We start from the raw sequence: 15,129 nt of genomic DNA on the forward strand, positions 1-15,129 counted from the left end.
AAAAATTGACCCTGGTAAAAAAGTACCTTTCAATTAGTTTAACATCAGTGAGAGGAAAAATAATGCAAACCTTGCTGAAAGAGAGAATTCAAGAACATCTAGAAATGAGGAATAGCCAAGGATTTCAAAAGGAAAATCCTGCTTAACCAACCTCAATGAATTTCTTTGAGAGGGTAACAGAGAAAGTCAACAATGGCAATAAAGACAATACAATTTATCTGAATTTTCACATGGCCTTTAATGGACTAAAGAAATAAAGTCAGAGAACGTAAAGTCAGGAGACAAGAGGTAAAACGGATTGCTAACTAGTTTCCAGGCAGGAAACAGAGAGTGGGAATAAAGGATGGTTGCTCAGAGCGGCAGAAGGTGGGAAGTGGTGTTCCATAAGGATCAGTGTTGGGACCACTACCGCTCACAATTTACGCCAATTTCCAATTAAACACAGTAATGAATGAAAGGGCGGCATGGTAGCACAGTGGTTAGCACCGTTGCTTCACAGCGCCAGGGACTTGGGTTCAATTCGCAGCTTGAGTCACTGTCTGTGCGGAGTCTGTACGTTCTCCCCATGTCTGCGGGGATTTCCTCTGGTGCTCCGGTTTCCTCCCACAGTCCAAAGATGTGCAGGTTAGGTGGATTGGCCATTCTAAATTGCCCTTACTGTCCAAAAAGGTTAGGTGGTGTTACTGGGTTACGGGATAGGATGGATGTGTGGGCTGATGTAGATTGCTCTTTCCAGGGGCCGGTGCAGATTCGATGGGCCAAATGGCCTCCTTCGGCACTGTAAATTCTATGATTCTATGACATCAAATTTTGGGGAGGAGGAAGAGGATAAACAATAGTGGGGAGGATTGTAACGAATTACAAGAGGATATTGGTAAACCTTCAAATTGGGAAATAATTAGCAAATGAAGTTCAATACAAATCATTGTGATGCACTGTGTTTTGGTAGGGATATCACGGAGACCATTTTACTTACAGGGTGAAGGCTTTGGTGGGTTTGACTAGAGGGATCTCAGAATATATGCACATCAATCAGTAAAAGTTACACCGTAGGTTAACAAGGCCATAAAATGTAAACTAAGCATGCAATTTTATTTCAAGAGGGATAAAACTGAAAGTATATAAGAAATGCTAAATCTATATTGAATCTTACTTTGTGAAGGTCATCATTATAGAAAAGATGTACAGGCTACAGAGAGGGTGTAGGGAAGATTTATAAACATGATTCCAGAAATGCATGATTATACAAATCAGGAACGGATTAACAGACTGTGTCTTATCTCTTGAAAAAAAGGTGAAAGGCGACTTAAGTCTCTGAAATTCAAGAAGACTTTGATCGAGTGGATTCAGAGAGAATATTTCCTCTTGTGGGAAGTAGCATAACAGAAGCCATCAATATAATAGTCAACAGGAGTTACAACAGGGAATTCAAAATAAATGTCTTTATCAAAAGAATGATCAGAATGTGCAGCTTGCGACCACAGGGAATGGATGAAGCAAATAGGACATGTGCATTTAAGCGGAAGCGAAACAAGCATTTAAGGGGGAAAGAGACTAGATGGTTACAATGGTGGATTTTGATTGGAAAAGATGGAAAGAGACTTGAGTGGGGTATAAACACTGACTTAGATGGATCGAATGGCTTGTTTCTGTGTGTATATCCGATGTAAAATAATCCTGGTGAATGGTCGCGTGCTGCAGTTATAACTTAATAATAATAACCTTTTATTGTCACAAGTATGAAGTTACTGTGAAAATCTTCCCTACCTCTGTGCCAAAAGCTCCAGGTCCAAGTCCTACATTAGGACTTGATGGTCACAGAAGGTGCATTCTTAACATAATGATTGCCAGCCTGTAAAACCTTCTAATGCAACTGGTAACTGTGGGACAGTAACTGGCAGATTTAAAACAGAAATGAGGAGGAATTACTTCACTCAAAGGGACGTGAATTAGTGGAATTCTTTACCCCAGAATGCAGTGAATGCCAGAACATTCAAGAAATCTCAGGAGGAAATAGATAGGTTTTTAATTAGTAATGGATTGAAGGGTTATGGGGAGTAGGCAGGAAGGTGAAGATGAGATCAGGCATGATCGTATTGGAATGGCAGAGTCGGCTCGAGGGGCTGAATTGTCTACTCCTGTTTCTAGTTCTAATGAAGTAGTGTTTGAAGTCTTTGGACAACGGTGCAAGTCACAGGAGGTGAACGGAAAAGTGATCACAGGCGCGATTTAATGGAAAAGTTTCTCAGTGCGGTAGTGAGCGGAAACTGCCACGGGCTTCCCCCCACTCGGACCGGAAAGGCCGTTACCACTGTAAAATGTTAATTGGTCACTTAACCAGGTCCCATGGGCTTCACGCCGCAAATGATGGTCCAGCTGGCTCATTCGCCTGGACCACGCTTGCCAGCCCCCTGTTAACAAGGGAGAGTAGCACTTAAACTGCTCCTGCAATTCCATTCAGTTCCCAGCCATGCCTCCGAGAAAACCAGCCCCATGATTCGGGGATACTGACCTGAGACGATTACTGGATGCGGTTGAGACCAGACGGAGTGCCCTGTTCCCCTGAGGATCTCGTAGAGTCAGCAACACTGTGGCCTGTGCCACCTGGGAGGAAGTGACAGCCGCTGTCAGTTCGGGGACCGTGACCAGGAGGACCAGCAGCCAGTGCCGTAAGAAGATCCACAAACCCCACTGGGCCATAAGGGTGGGTTGGCACCAAACCGCCCCCCCTCCCCCCTAGGAATGAGCCTGGCACTGCCCCCGCTGAGCACAGTTCTATGCCCCAGCCCACCCATTTCCAGCAGTGCTACCCATGCCATATCCCCCATACTCCCCAATCCCCACCCCCTTCCCCCATCGTTCCCACCCCCATACTTCCAATCCCTCCCCATCCCGCCCGCCCACCCCCATATATCCCACCCTCAAAGTCCCCATTCCCCCCATACTCCCAATTCCCCCACTCCATACAGTCTCCCAACAACCCCCCCCTCCTTCCCTTCCGAAGCCCCTACACACCCCGGCAAGCACCCCCCTACTCCCTTCCCAAACATCACCCTCGGGCCCCTCCCCACTGTTTAATCGCCCCTATCCAAAAGGAGTAACCCATACTCCTTAATTTTGCGTGATCGGGGGATGGGGGTTTCCGATGCAAATAACTGAGTTGCGTTGTCCTGTCTTAGCTCGGACGGGAGTTTCTAGCTTAAACAAGTTACATAACCTGCCATTTAAAAAGACAAGTATGTTCTAATTACACAGAACGCCAGTCTGTATCTGAAAATAGAGCAACATTCAGATTTAGTCAGTTAAAAAAAAATGTTTCCAGTCAGGTGAACAGCACTCGGTCCAATCAGCATCGCGGTCTCTGTAAATGCTGGAACTGATGAGCTGTGTACACCAGGAGGAGCGGATCAGTCACCGAGTGGAACAGGGACTGGCGCCGTTGTCTCAGGATGGACAGACTCACACTGACCGCCGGAGCGTTTTGTTTATTGATCTCAGTGGGTGAGGATCACTTTCTCATCTCATTTATTTTAGTGATTGGAGAAACTAGACAGTAAGAGACTGTCAGAGAGAATCAGGGGATGTTGTTATTGTCACTTGAGAAAAGTCTCTGTTGTGTTGAGTGTGAGCGCTTCTCTCATTGTGATTTTCTTTCTCAGCTCAGCCCCAGGGTTTTACCATCCTGACAGAAAACAGACGGATTAATGTGACCGAAGGAGGAAACGCGTTTTTCTCATTGAAGCCGTCAGCTGAGGCGAGGAGTGGGAGCTGGGCATTCAAGGACACAGATGTTGTCGTGTGGATCGGAGCAACAATTGATTTCAAAAATAATTACGGAGAACGGGCTGAGTTCTTCCTGCCGAACGGATCACTCCTGCTGAAGTCAGTGAGAGTTTCGGACAGTGGAGATTACTCTGTTAAAATGAGTCCGCCTGAAGGCGGCAAGGATGCATCAGCAATCCTCACTCTGCATGTCCTGGGTAAGTGACATACATGATTGCCAGTGTAGTCGTGTGATTATTTAACACAGACGTCTAACTTCCACCAGACGTCATATGATGACTTCTTAAATTTTGCAATATGGGGAAATTAAGGTAATACAATCAATTAGCAGATTGAGCAGCATTCCGTTGTTGGCTTTAGCTTTCTAAAAGACACTGCCTTCCTGCATGAAACTGCAGTGGATCGAACTATCTGATCAGAAAGTATTGGTGCCTCAACTGGACCGCAATGAAAGATATCTGGGGCGGGATTCTCCAATAATGGAGCTATGTCCCCACTCTAGCGTCAAAATGTAGGCGTTTCACTCTGGACTTTCTTGAAGATTCTCCTGCCTGAAGGGGGCTTGCAGGGCCCCGGAGTACTCCACGCAACTCTGCCTGACGATACGGGACCCTGCACTGCCAGTCTGGAATCCGCGCATGCGCACGGTGGATTCACAACACAGAGCGGGCTCAGAAATATAGGCTCCCCCAAAGGTCGTGCGCACCCGCGGATCGGTGGCCCCCGATCGTTTGCCTGGCCATCCCTGAGGGCCCCCTGATGAAGGATTCCCCCACCCCCACCAGGTTGGCCGCTGACTGAGTCCGCAACCGGCGATGACCGTTCCCGACAGGCAAAACGTGGTTAGAGTCATATCGTCAGGAACTCGGCCAGTTGTTGTCGGTGAATCGCGGGGCGGGGGGGGGCTCGGCCAATGGACCCCTATCCGCGCCACGTAGACCGCGCGTGATTCTCTGGGGACCAGAGAAACGCGGGAGCAGCTTCGTGCTGGTTGTTTGGTGTCAATGCCCATTCTCCCCATGGCGATCGCGATTTCGGCGCGGAGGCGCGGAGAATTCCGCCCCAGGTTTACAGCGCAGCAAATTTAATCAATACATTTGCATTGTGTGGTGTAAATCTGCAGTTAGAGCCCAAGTGCACTGAGACTCTAGAAAATCTCTCGTCTCAGTTATTTTATTCTATTCATTCTAATTAGGTTGAATTTGCATTATAACTGTACCATTGTGAGAAAATAAACCTCCCATTAATAACCCAATTGTTAAATAAACATAGCCTGATGATATGCAGTTTGCGTGGAAACCCTAGTGTAATTTACCTCAGCAAAACTGGTGCAGTGCCCAGATTATTCTCGGTGCTGCCGCTTGTTGTGCTCCGAGTGGAAGCTTCCCACTTGAGTATCTCAAGATTCCTTGGGACAAATTAATGATCCCTTGACATTCATTTCATCTACGTAAAATTCAATTACTGTTTTTCACCAGGCTGATACTGCACAAAGGAAACTTTGTTAATATGCATGACAATTTTCCATGTATTTTCTTTTCTGCCCGCAAATAAACTTTAATTAACAAATAAATAAAATCGACAGACGCACAAGGTTCTGCTGCAGATACTTCTGAAAATAAGTTATAACAGTGTGAAAGAACAATGGTTGTGTCAGAGAGGAGAATCTGTCCTGTTTCAGATGTAAAAATCTCAACATGATACATATTGAAGTGATTAATAGTTGGATTATGTTAATTTGAAAATGGTTTCTCTTACTGCTTGCTGAGGCAGAGTGAGTTTGTGCAACGGTTAGAACATGCCTTTTAAAATTTTTTACTCCATTGTTAATATTACAAAGCCAATGCGCAAAGTGGAGGGGACAAGCCTTTAATCCATCTCATTGCTTGCTCCAAAAAAAGCAGTTCAAGTTCATGGTCTTCACAAGAGAGAGGTACAAGATCCAAGATGACAGGAAAAGGCATTGCACCTCATCTTGGGCTTGATCTGACACTTGATCTTAGCCAAAAGGCTGAGAAGCAATAAAATATGCCTGCTAGCTGGTTGTTGTCCAGCTATAGAACTTAAAAAGGGGTTCTGCCTCAACTTGAGCAGGGGGTCCTGTTTTGGGTACCACCATTTAGGGAGGATGTAAACAGCGAAGGTACAAAAATGCTCCAATGTTGAGGAACTTCAGTTGTGTAGGTTAATTGGAGAAGTTCGAGGTATTCAAAATCATTTGTGAGCTGAAAAGGGTAGAGGAGAAACTATTCGTACTGGTGGAAGGATGGTGAACCAGAGGAGACCGACTTAAGGTAATTGGCAAAAGACGCAAAGACAACATGAGGAAAAACATTTTTTACACAAGATCTGGAAAGTGATGCCTGTGAGTGTAGTGGAGGACGGTTCAATCGAGGCATTCAAGAAGGAATTGGATTAGTATATGTGAAGGAAAAATGAGCAGGACTTTAGGGAAAAGGTGAGAGAGCAACACTCGCTTGGTTGTACAGAAGTTGGATATGCTGAAAAACAAGACATGTTGTCAAAGGGTTTCATCTTGCATTCATCAGAATTTATAACACAGAAGAAAAGGGTGCTTGGATTGGTTAGCAAGTCAACTGTAGCCAAGGATTTTCCATGGACAAAGTGATTGGGAATTATAGGCTCCAAAAGCTCCCGGGTAATTCAGAACAGAAGCAAGGCTTGAACATGTTTATTTTGTCTGCATAGAACAGGTCCCTGTTTCTGGATATGTGTTCCTTCTTGCAAGCACAATTGAGCCATGTTATGAGTTCAACTGATGATCTTAAATTGGTTAATTATCAGTGCACTCAGGATTGCTCAATCAGACAATCACTGGGACCGAAGTCTAAGTAAGTATCTGCACTGACATTCTTTGCATAATGTTGCTCAATTATGTGGCAGGCAGAACATCTTTTTGGACTGACTGCAGGATCCTGTTGGTGAAAAATATTACTTGTGCAACCATTGAAGAGACAAACATTTGAACAAGCTAAGGAATCTATTTCACAATGCTATTATGTATTGGTTACTTGAATGGTATTTTCCAATAACAGGATGATGTTCTCAGTCCAAAAAGGTACTCTGCCTATGTCAGGAAAACAGAGGTAGTTTTAAGTGATCTATATTTATATTGTTAAATATTAGAAATATGTTCTAGTTTTAAGTGGGTTTAATTGAGCATTTGCAGCTGGGGCTTTTTGGTTTCAGATAAAACTGTGCGTCAAGGGATGATGCTGTTAAAAGTAAATAAAAGTTTGGAGAAGTGAAAAGTCGTTGCTCAGCAACCTGGGGCACCTTTTGGGTGGGAATGTTTTTTTAGTATAGTTTGAATTAAATTTATGAGCAGTTGGTTTTGGAAGGCTAGAGAGGAGGCATCTCTCTCAGAATTGTTTGAAGAAAAGCCTTACCATGTAGTAATGGTTAAGAACACAAGTACATAAAACATAAAGAACATTACAATCATAGAATTTACCGTGCAGAAGGAGGCCATTCGGCCCATTGACTCTGCACCAGCCCTTGGAAAGAGCATCCCACTTAAGCCCACACTTCCAACCTATCCCTGTTACCCTACTGGGGTTACTACCCCACCTAATCTTTTTGGACACTAAGGCCAATTTAGCATGGCCAATCCACCTAAACTGCACATCTTTGGACTGTGGGAGGAAACCGGAGCACCTGGAGGAAACCCACACAGACACGGGGAGAACGTGCAGACTCTGCACAGGCTATGATCCAAAGTGGCAATCGAACCTGGGACCCTGGAGCTGTGAAGCAACTGACCACTGTGCTACCGTGCTGTTAGTTAGTTAAGGAAACTAGAGAAATGAAGTCTGAAGTTAAAGGAACAAGAATAACTGCCTTTGGGAGCAGGATACTGTTTATAGAAGGTAAAGTCAGACCAGAAAGAGAAGAGCTGATGAAGTTGATTAATGACAAGCCACATATCAGAAGTAATCATGAGGTTTGGTGTCCCTATTTCCAGCATTTGGTGCAAAAGCATTCTGTTATGGACTGGGTACCTGAATTTGTGTAAAAACATTTAAGGCAATGGAAACCTGAAAGGAGTGGTGGGAAAACTGGTGCTGGATTCCTTGTTGAAAGTGAAGCAGCAGCATTGTTTAAAAGGATAGTTGGAAAACCTGGAATGGATTCTTAATGCAAACAACTGATAGAAAGCATTGTTTGAAAGAAGATTGGAATGTGTGTCTTTTTGGGAGTGAAGTTTGGAAAATCATCATGTGACAATTATCTGGGGATAATGAGAGAAATCCATGGAAGATTGGTTAAGGGGCATCGGCCATTTATTTCAGAGTGGGGGTGTTATTTTTGAAAACGACACATCTGTGAAGCTTAAGGTGGGAATGAAGGCATATTGTATCATAATCGAAACTTTTCATGTTTGATTTTTTCTTGCTGTTAAAACTAATTAATGGTCCTGTGACTTTGTTCCTCCAAGTTTTCTCACAAAATTAAAAGTTTTAATCTCATAAACTAGTGTTCCATTCTGGGACCTTCCCATCCAGTAGTAACACCAACTGGGAGCATAACACCTACCACGTAATTGCGCATCTGTATGAATTTCAGCTATAAACCACAAATTCCAGTGGTTGGCTGATAAAATAAAACAGAATGCTCCTTCACCTGTTTGTGATAGGCAAAGTAAAGACTGATTGGGCAGTACTTGATGAACAACCCTGAGTGCATTAATCACTTTACTCAAAAAATTTAGATAATCAAGGCTGTAATGTGATTTTTTAATGCTTGCTAGAGATTTTTTAATGCTTGCTAGAAATTACATTCATTGATGCACAAGGGCAAAGAAGTTCTCTCCAAAAAAAAAAGGAACATGTTCAAACCTTACAGTTGTTTTGAATTATCCTGAGGCTCGTAGAATCGTAGAAGAATCATAGAGTTCTTACATTTGATCCATTTAGTCTGCAGCAACCTTCTGAAAGAGCACCCCATCCAGGCCCACTCTCCTGCCCCACCACAAACCCCACCTAACCTGCACATCCCTGGACACGAAGGGGCAATTTAACATGACCAATCCACCTAACTTGCACATCTTTGGATTGTGGGAGGAAACTGGAGCACCTGGAGGAAACCTATGCAGACATGGGGAGAAAGTGCAAAAGAGTGGTTGAAAAATGGAAGGCTTTTAAAGGAGATATGAATAGGGTGCAAGCTAGGTACAGACCCATGAGAAATAAATAGTGTGTGTATCCAAAGCTAGATTACCCTGGATGACTAAGGATATTGATGAGAAAATAAGGAAGAAAAAAGAGTAGTATGATGCATGCCATACATATAATAATAGCAACAGAAATCAGGAAGAGTGTCTCAAATGCAGGAGAGAGGCTAAGCCTGGAATAAGGAAGGCTAAGAGGAGGCATGAGGAAAGGATGGCAGGCTGTGCTGAAACAAATAGCAAAATGTCCTTCAAACATATTAATGGTAAAAGATTAGTGAATGACAGAGTGGGGCTCATAAGGGACAAGCAGGGTAAACTGCTCACTGAAGTGGAGGGTATGGCAGTGGTACTAAATGAGTACTTTGCTTTTATCTTTGCCAAATTAGAAGATGGTGACAAGGTCTGTACTTCTGCACTGTAAATTCTAGGTGGAGAAGGGCAGCATGGTAGCACAGTGTGTAGCACTGTTGCTTCACAGTGCCAGAGTCCCAGGTTCGATTCCTGGCCTAGTTCACTGTCCTATGCAGAGTCTGCATGTTCTCCCTGCGTCTGCGTGTGTTTCCTCCGGGTGCTCTGGTTTCCCCCCACATGTCCCGAAAAACGTGCTGTTAGGTGAATCGTCCATTCTGAATTCTCCCTCTGTGTACCCGTACAGGCGTCGGAGCATGGCGACTAGGGGCTTTTCACAGAAACTTCATTGCAGTGTTAATGTCAGCCTACTTGTGACAATAAAGATTATATGGCCCAGTTGAAAATGTGGGTGTTGAGCAACTGAGCAGTATAGTGATAGATCAAGAAGAGGTGCTTAAAAGGCTGGCAGCACTCCAGGTAGAGAAGTCGTCAGGACTAGATGGGATGGCTCCTCGATTGTTGAGAGAGGTAAGGGAGCATATTGCGGGGCTGTTGAGAGAAATTTTACAGGCCTCTCTGAACACAGGATTAGTCCTGGGGGACTGGAGGATTGCAAATGCAACGGCATTGTTTACGAAATGGGCAATGGATAACCCAGGAAACTACAGACCTGTCAGCTTGACATTAATAGTGGGAAAACTGATGGATCCTATAATACAGAATGAGATAAATATACACTTAGAGAAAAATAAGTTAATACTTGACAGTCAATATGGCTTTGCCAAGGGCAGGTCATGTCTGACAAATTTAATGGAGTTCTTTGATGAGGTATATTGTATATTTGGACTTTCGGAAAGCACTTGACATAGTGCCACGTGGCAGGTTGGTTAGCAAATTAAAAATGTTGGGGATTGATCGGACCTTGGCAGCTTGGACTCGAAGTTGGCTAAGAGATAGCAAACAGAGGGTAGGTATAGATGGGCATCTCTAAGAGTTGAAAGTAGTGTTCCGCAGGGCTCACTGTTGGGACCCTTGCTTTTTCTGATTTTAAAAAAGGGCCGGTGCAGAATCAATAGGTGGAATGAACAAAGAACAAAGAAATGTACAACACAGGAACAGGCCCTTCAGCCCTCCAAGCCCGTGCCGACCATGCTGCCCGACTAAACTACAATCTTCTACACTTCCTGGGTCCATATCCCTCTATTCCCATCCTATTCATGTATTTGTCAAGATGCCCCTTAAATGTCACTCTCGTCCCTGCTTCCACCACCTCCTCCGGTAGCGAGTTCCAGGCACCCACTACCCTCTGCGTAAAAAACTTGCCTTGTACATCTACTCTAAACCTTGCCCCTCTCACCTTAAACCTATGCCCCCTAGTAATTGGCCCCTCTACCCCGGGGAAAAGCCTCTGACTATCCACTCTGTCTATGCCCCTTATAATTTTGTAGACCTCTATCAGGTCGCCCCTCAACCTCCTTCGTTCCAGTGAGAACAAACCGAGTTTATTCAACCGCTCCTCATAGCTAATGCCCTCCATACCAGGCAACATTCTGGTAAATCTCTTCTGCACCCTCTCTAAAGCCTCCACATCCTTCTGGTAGTGTGGCGACCAGAATTGAACACTATACTCCAAGTGTGGCCTAACTAAGGTTCTATACAGCTGCAACATGACTTGCCAATTCTTATACTCAATGCCCCGGCCAATGAAGGCAAGCATGCCGTATGCCTTCTTGACTACCTTCTCCACCTGTGTTGCCCCTTTCAGTGACCTGTGGACCTGTACTCCTAGATCTCTTTGACTTTCAATACTCTTGAGGGTTCTACCATTCACTGTATATTCCCTACCTGTATTAGACCTTCCAAAATGCATTACCTCACATTTGTCCGGATTAAACTCCATCTGCCATCTCTCCGCCCAAGTCTCCAAACAATCTAAATCCTGCTGTATCCTCTGACAGTCCTCATCGCTATCCGCAATTCCACCAACCTTTGTGTCGTCTGCAAACTTACTAATCAGACCAGTTACATTTTCCTCCCAATCATTTATATATACTACAAAGAGCAAAGGTCCCAGCACTGATCCCTGTGGAACACCACTGGTCACAGCCCTCCAATTAGAAAAGCATCCTTCCATTGCTACTCTCTGCCTTCTATGACCTAGCCAGTTCTGTATCCACCTTACCAGCTCACCCCTGATCCTGTGTGACTTCACCTTTTGTAGTCTACCATAAGGGACCTTGTCAAAGGCCTTACTGAAGTCCATATAGACAACATCCACTGCCCTACCTGCATCAATCATCTTAGTGACCTCCTCGAAAAACTCTATCAAGTTAGTGAGACATGCTCTCCCCTTCACAAAACCATGCTGCCTCTCACTAATACGTCCATTTGCTTCCAAATGGGAGTAGATCCTGTCTCGAAGAATTCTCTCCAGTAATTTCCCTACCACTGAAGTAAGGCTCACCGGCCTGTAGTTCCCTGGATTATCCTTGCTACCCTTCTTAAACAGAGGGACAACATTGGCTATTCTCCAGTCCTCCGGGACATCACCTGAAGACAGTGAGGATCCAAAGATTTCTGTCAAGGCCTCAGCAATTTCCTCTCCAGCCTCCTTCAGTATTCTGGGGTAGATCCCATCAGGCCCTGGGGACTTATCTACCTTTAATATTTTTTAAGACACCCAACACCTCGTCTTTTTGGATCTCAAGGTGACCCAGGCTATCTACACACCCTTCTCCAGACTCAACATCGACCAATTTCTTCTCTTTGGTGAATACTGACGCAAAGTAGTCATTTAGTACCTCGCCCATTTCCTCTGGCTCCACACATAGATTCCCTTGCCTATCCTTCAGTGGGCCAACCCTTTCCCTGGCTACCCTCTTGCTTTTTATGTACATGTAAAAAGCCTTGGGATTTTCCTTAACCCTATTTGCCAATGACGTTTCGTGACCCCCTTCTAGCCCTCCTGACTCCTTGCTTAAGTTCCTTCCTACTTTCCTTATATTCCACACAGGCGTCGTCTGTTCCCAGCCTTTTAGCCCTGACAAATGCCTCCTTTTTCTTTTTGACGAGGCCTACAACATCTCTCGTTATCCAAGGTTCCTGAAAATTGCCGTATTTATCCTTCTTCCTCACAGGAACATGCCGGTTCTGAATTCCTTTCAACTGACACTTGAAAGCCTCCCACATGTCAGATGTTGATTTGCCCTCAAACATCCGCCCCGAATCTATGTTCTTCAGTTCCCGCCTAATATTGTTATAATTAGTCTTCCCCCAATTTAGCATATTCATCCTAGGACCACTCTTATCCTTGTCCATCAGCACTTTAAAACTTACTGAATTGTGGTCACTGTTACCAAAATGCTCCCCTACTGAAACATCTACCACCTGGCCGGGCTCATTCCCCAATACCAGGTCCAGTACCGCCCCTTCCCTAGTTGGACTGTCCACATATTGTTTTAAGAAGCCCTCCTGGATGCTCCTTACAAACTCCGCCCCGTCTAATCCCCTGGCACTAAGTGAGTCCCAGTCAATATTGGGGAAGTTGAAGTCTCCCATCACCACAACCCTGTTGTTTTTACTCTTTTCCAAAATCTGTCCACCTATCTGCTCCTCTATCTCCCACTGGCTGTTGGGAGGCCTGTAGTAAACCCCCAACATTGTGACTGCACCCCTCTTATTCCTGATCTCTACCCATATAGCCTCACTGCCCTCTGAGGTGTCCTCCCGCAGTACAGCTGTGATATTCTCCCTAACCAGTAGCGCAACGCCGCCTCCCCTTTTACATCCCCCTCTATCCCGCCTGAAACATCTAAATCCTGGAAAGTTTAGCTGCCAATCCTGCCCTTCCCTCAACCAGGTCTCTGTAATGGCAACAACATCATAGTTCCAAGTACTAATCCAAGCTCTTAAGTTAATCTGCCTTACCTGTAATACTTCTTGCATTAAAACATATGCACTTCAGGCCACCAGACCCGCTGTGTTCAGCAACTTCTCCCTGTCTGCTCTGCCTCCGAGCCCCACTGTCCCTATTCCCTAGTTCTCCCTCAATGCTCTCACCTTCTGACCTATTGCTCCCGTGCCAACCCCCCTGCCATACTAGTTTAAACCCTCCCGTGTGACACTAGCAAACCTCGCGGCCAGGATATTTATGCCTCTCCAGTTTAGATGCAACCCGTCCTTATATAGGTCACACCTGCCCCGGAAGAGCTCCCAGTGGTCCAGATAACGGAAACCCTCCCTCCTACACCAGCTGTTTAGCCACGTGTTTAGCTGCTCTATCTTCCTATTTCTAGCCTCACTGGCACGTGGCACAGGGAGTAATCCCGAGATTACAACCCTAGAGGTCCTGTCTTTTAACTTTCTGCCTAGCTCCCTGAACTCCTGCTGCAGGACCTCATGCCCCTTCCTGCCTATGTCGTTAGTACCAATATGTACAACGACCTCTGCCTGTTTGCCCTCCCCCTTCAGGATGCCCTCTACCCGTTCGGAGACATCCTGGACCCTGGCACCAGGGAGGCAACATACCATCCTGGAGTCTCTTTCACGTCCACAGAAGCACCTATCTGTGCACCTGACTATAGAGTCCCCTATTACTATTGCTCTTCTGCGCTTTGACCCTCCCTTCTGAACATCAGAGTCAGCCGTGGTGCCACTGCTCTGGCTGCTGCTGTTTTCCCCTGATAGGCTATCCCCCCTGACAGCATCCAAAGGGGTATACCTGTTCAAGAGGGGGAGAACCACAGGGGATTCCTGCACTGACTGCCTGCCCTTTCTGGTGGTCACCCATTTCTCTGCCTGCACCTTGGCTGTGACCACATTTATATAACTGCGATCTATGACGCTTTCCGCCACCTGCATGCTCCTAAGTGCATCCAATTGCTGCTCCAACCAAACCATGCGGTCTGTGAGGAGCTCCAGTTGGGTGCACATTCTGCAGATGAAGCTGGAAGCCTCCCGGACATGCCACATCTCACAGTCAGAGCACTGCACCCCTCTAACTGACATTGCGTCAATTAATTAAAATTAAAAGTTAAAAACATTTAAAAAAATGTATTTTTAAATTTTTTTAAAAATTTACTGTTAACTATCTGTTTCCTAGCATTAGATTTCTAATATAAATGCGAAAGCTAAATATAGTACTCTCCGATCTCTGGCTTAGATACCCCTCTAAGTTATAATTAAGTAATTATGTTTAATTAGTTACCAATGCTTAATTTTTAAAATTTAGTGTAGATTCCCAATCAGCCACTCGGGTCACAGCTTTTCTGTGATGTCACTTCAGTTTCCCCCCGACACACACAATTTGAAAAAGGTATAAAAGTAAAAATGAGTAAAAATCACTTACTTACCTTCTTACCTTCTGAGTGTCTTAGATGTTCTCAGGTTCTCTCCCTGACAGAGACTGCTCCTCCTCCTCCGAACAGCTCCCGAAACTAGGCCGCGATCTTTTAAAATCTCTGCTCTGACTCGCAGCTCATCCAGAATGGTCTTATTCTGCACTGTAAGTCTATGATTCTAAATAAATGATTTTGAGGTGGGTATTGAGGACAAAGTCTCTAAATTTGTAAATGAGACTAAGCTAAGGAGAATAGTGAATTGTGAGGATGATGCTGAGTGATTTCAGAGGGACGTTGACAAGTTGGTGAAATGGGCAGACACCTAGCAGATGAACTTCAATGCCGCAAAATGTGAGGTAATGCATTTTGGTGGAAGAAGCATGGAGAGACAATATAGGCTCAATGGTACGACTTTGAGGGGAGTACTGGAGCAGTGGGACCACGGGGTTTAAGCGCATAACT

At 44.9% G+C, this 15,129-nt stretch overlaps 1 protein-coding gene and 1 pseudogene across 2 annotated transcripts in view; one reads left to right on the forward strand and one right to left on the reverse strand.

Annotated features, from left to right (window-relative positions):
• The first annotated feature begins 3,231 nt into the window (after positions 1–3,231).
• LOC140386590 (cell adhesion molecule CEACAM5-like) overlaps positions 3,232–15,129 on the forward strand; it is a 119,006-nt gene continuing 107,108 nt past the window's right edge. The window contains exons 1-2 of one of the 2 annotated variants that reach the window (XM_072469049.1): positions 3,232–3,501; positions 3,660–3,980. In XM_072469049.1, coding sequence (XP_072325150.1) covers positions 3,450–3,501; positions 3,660–3,980 — 373 coding nt within the window. In that variant the 5' untranslated portion in view covers positions 3,232–3,449. The remainder of the gene's footprint in view (positions 3,502–3,659; positions 3,981–15,129) is intronic. The other variant, XM_072469048.1, reaches the window with a different exon arrangement.
• LOC140387571 (U2 spliceosomal RNA) lies at positions 5,591–5,806 on the reverse strand (annotated as a pseudogene).

This window comes from Scyliorhinus torazame, chromosome 12 (assembly GCF_047496885.1).
Source record: "Scyliorhinus torazame isolate Kashiwa2021f chromosome 12, sScyTor2.1, whole genome shotgun sequence".
Lineage (NCBI taxonomy): Eukaryota > Metazoa > Chordata > Chondrichthyes > Carcharhiniformes > Scyliorhinidae > Scyliorhinus > Scyliorhinus torazame.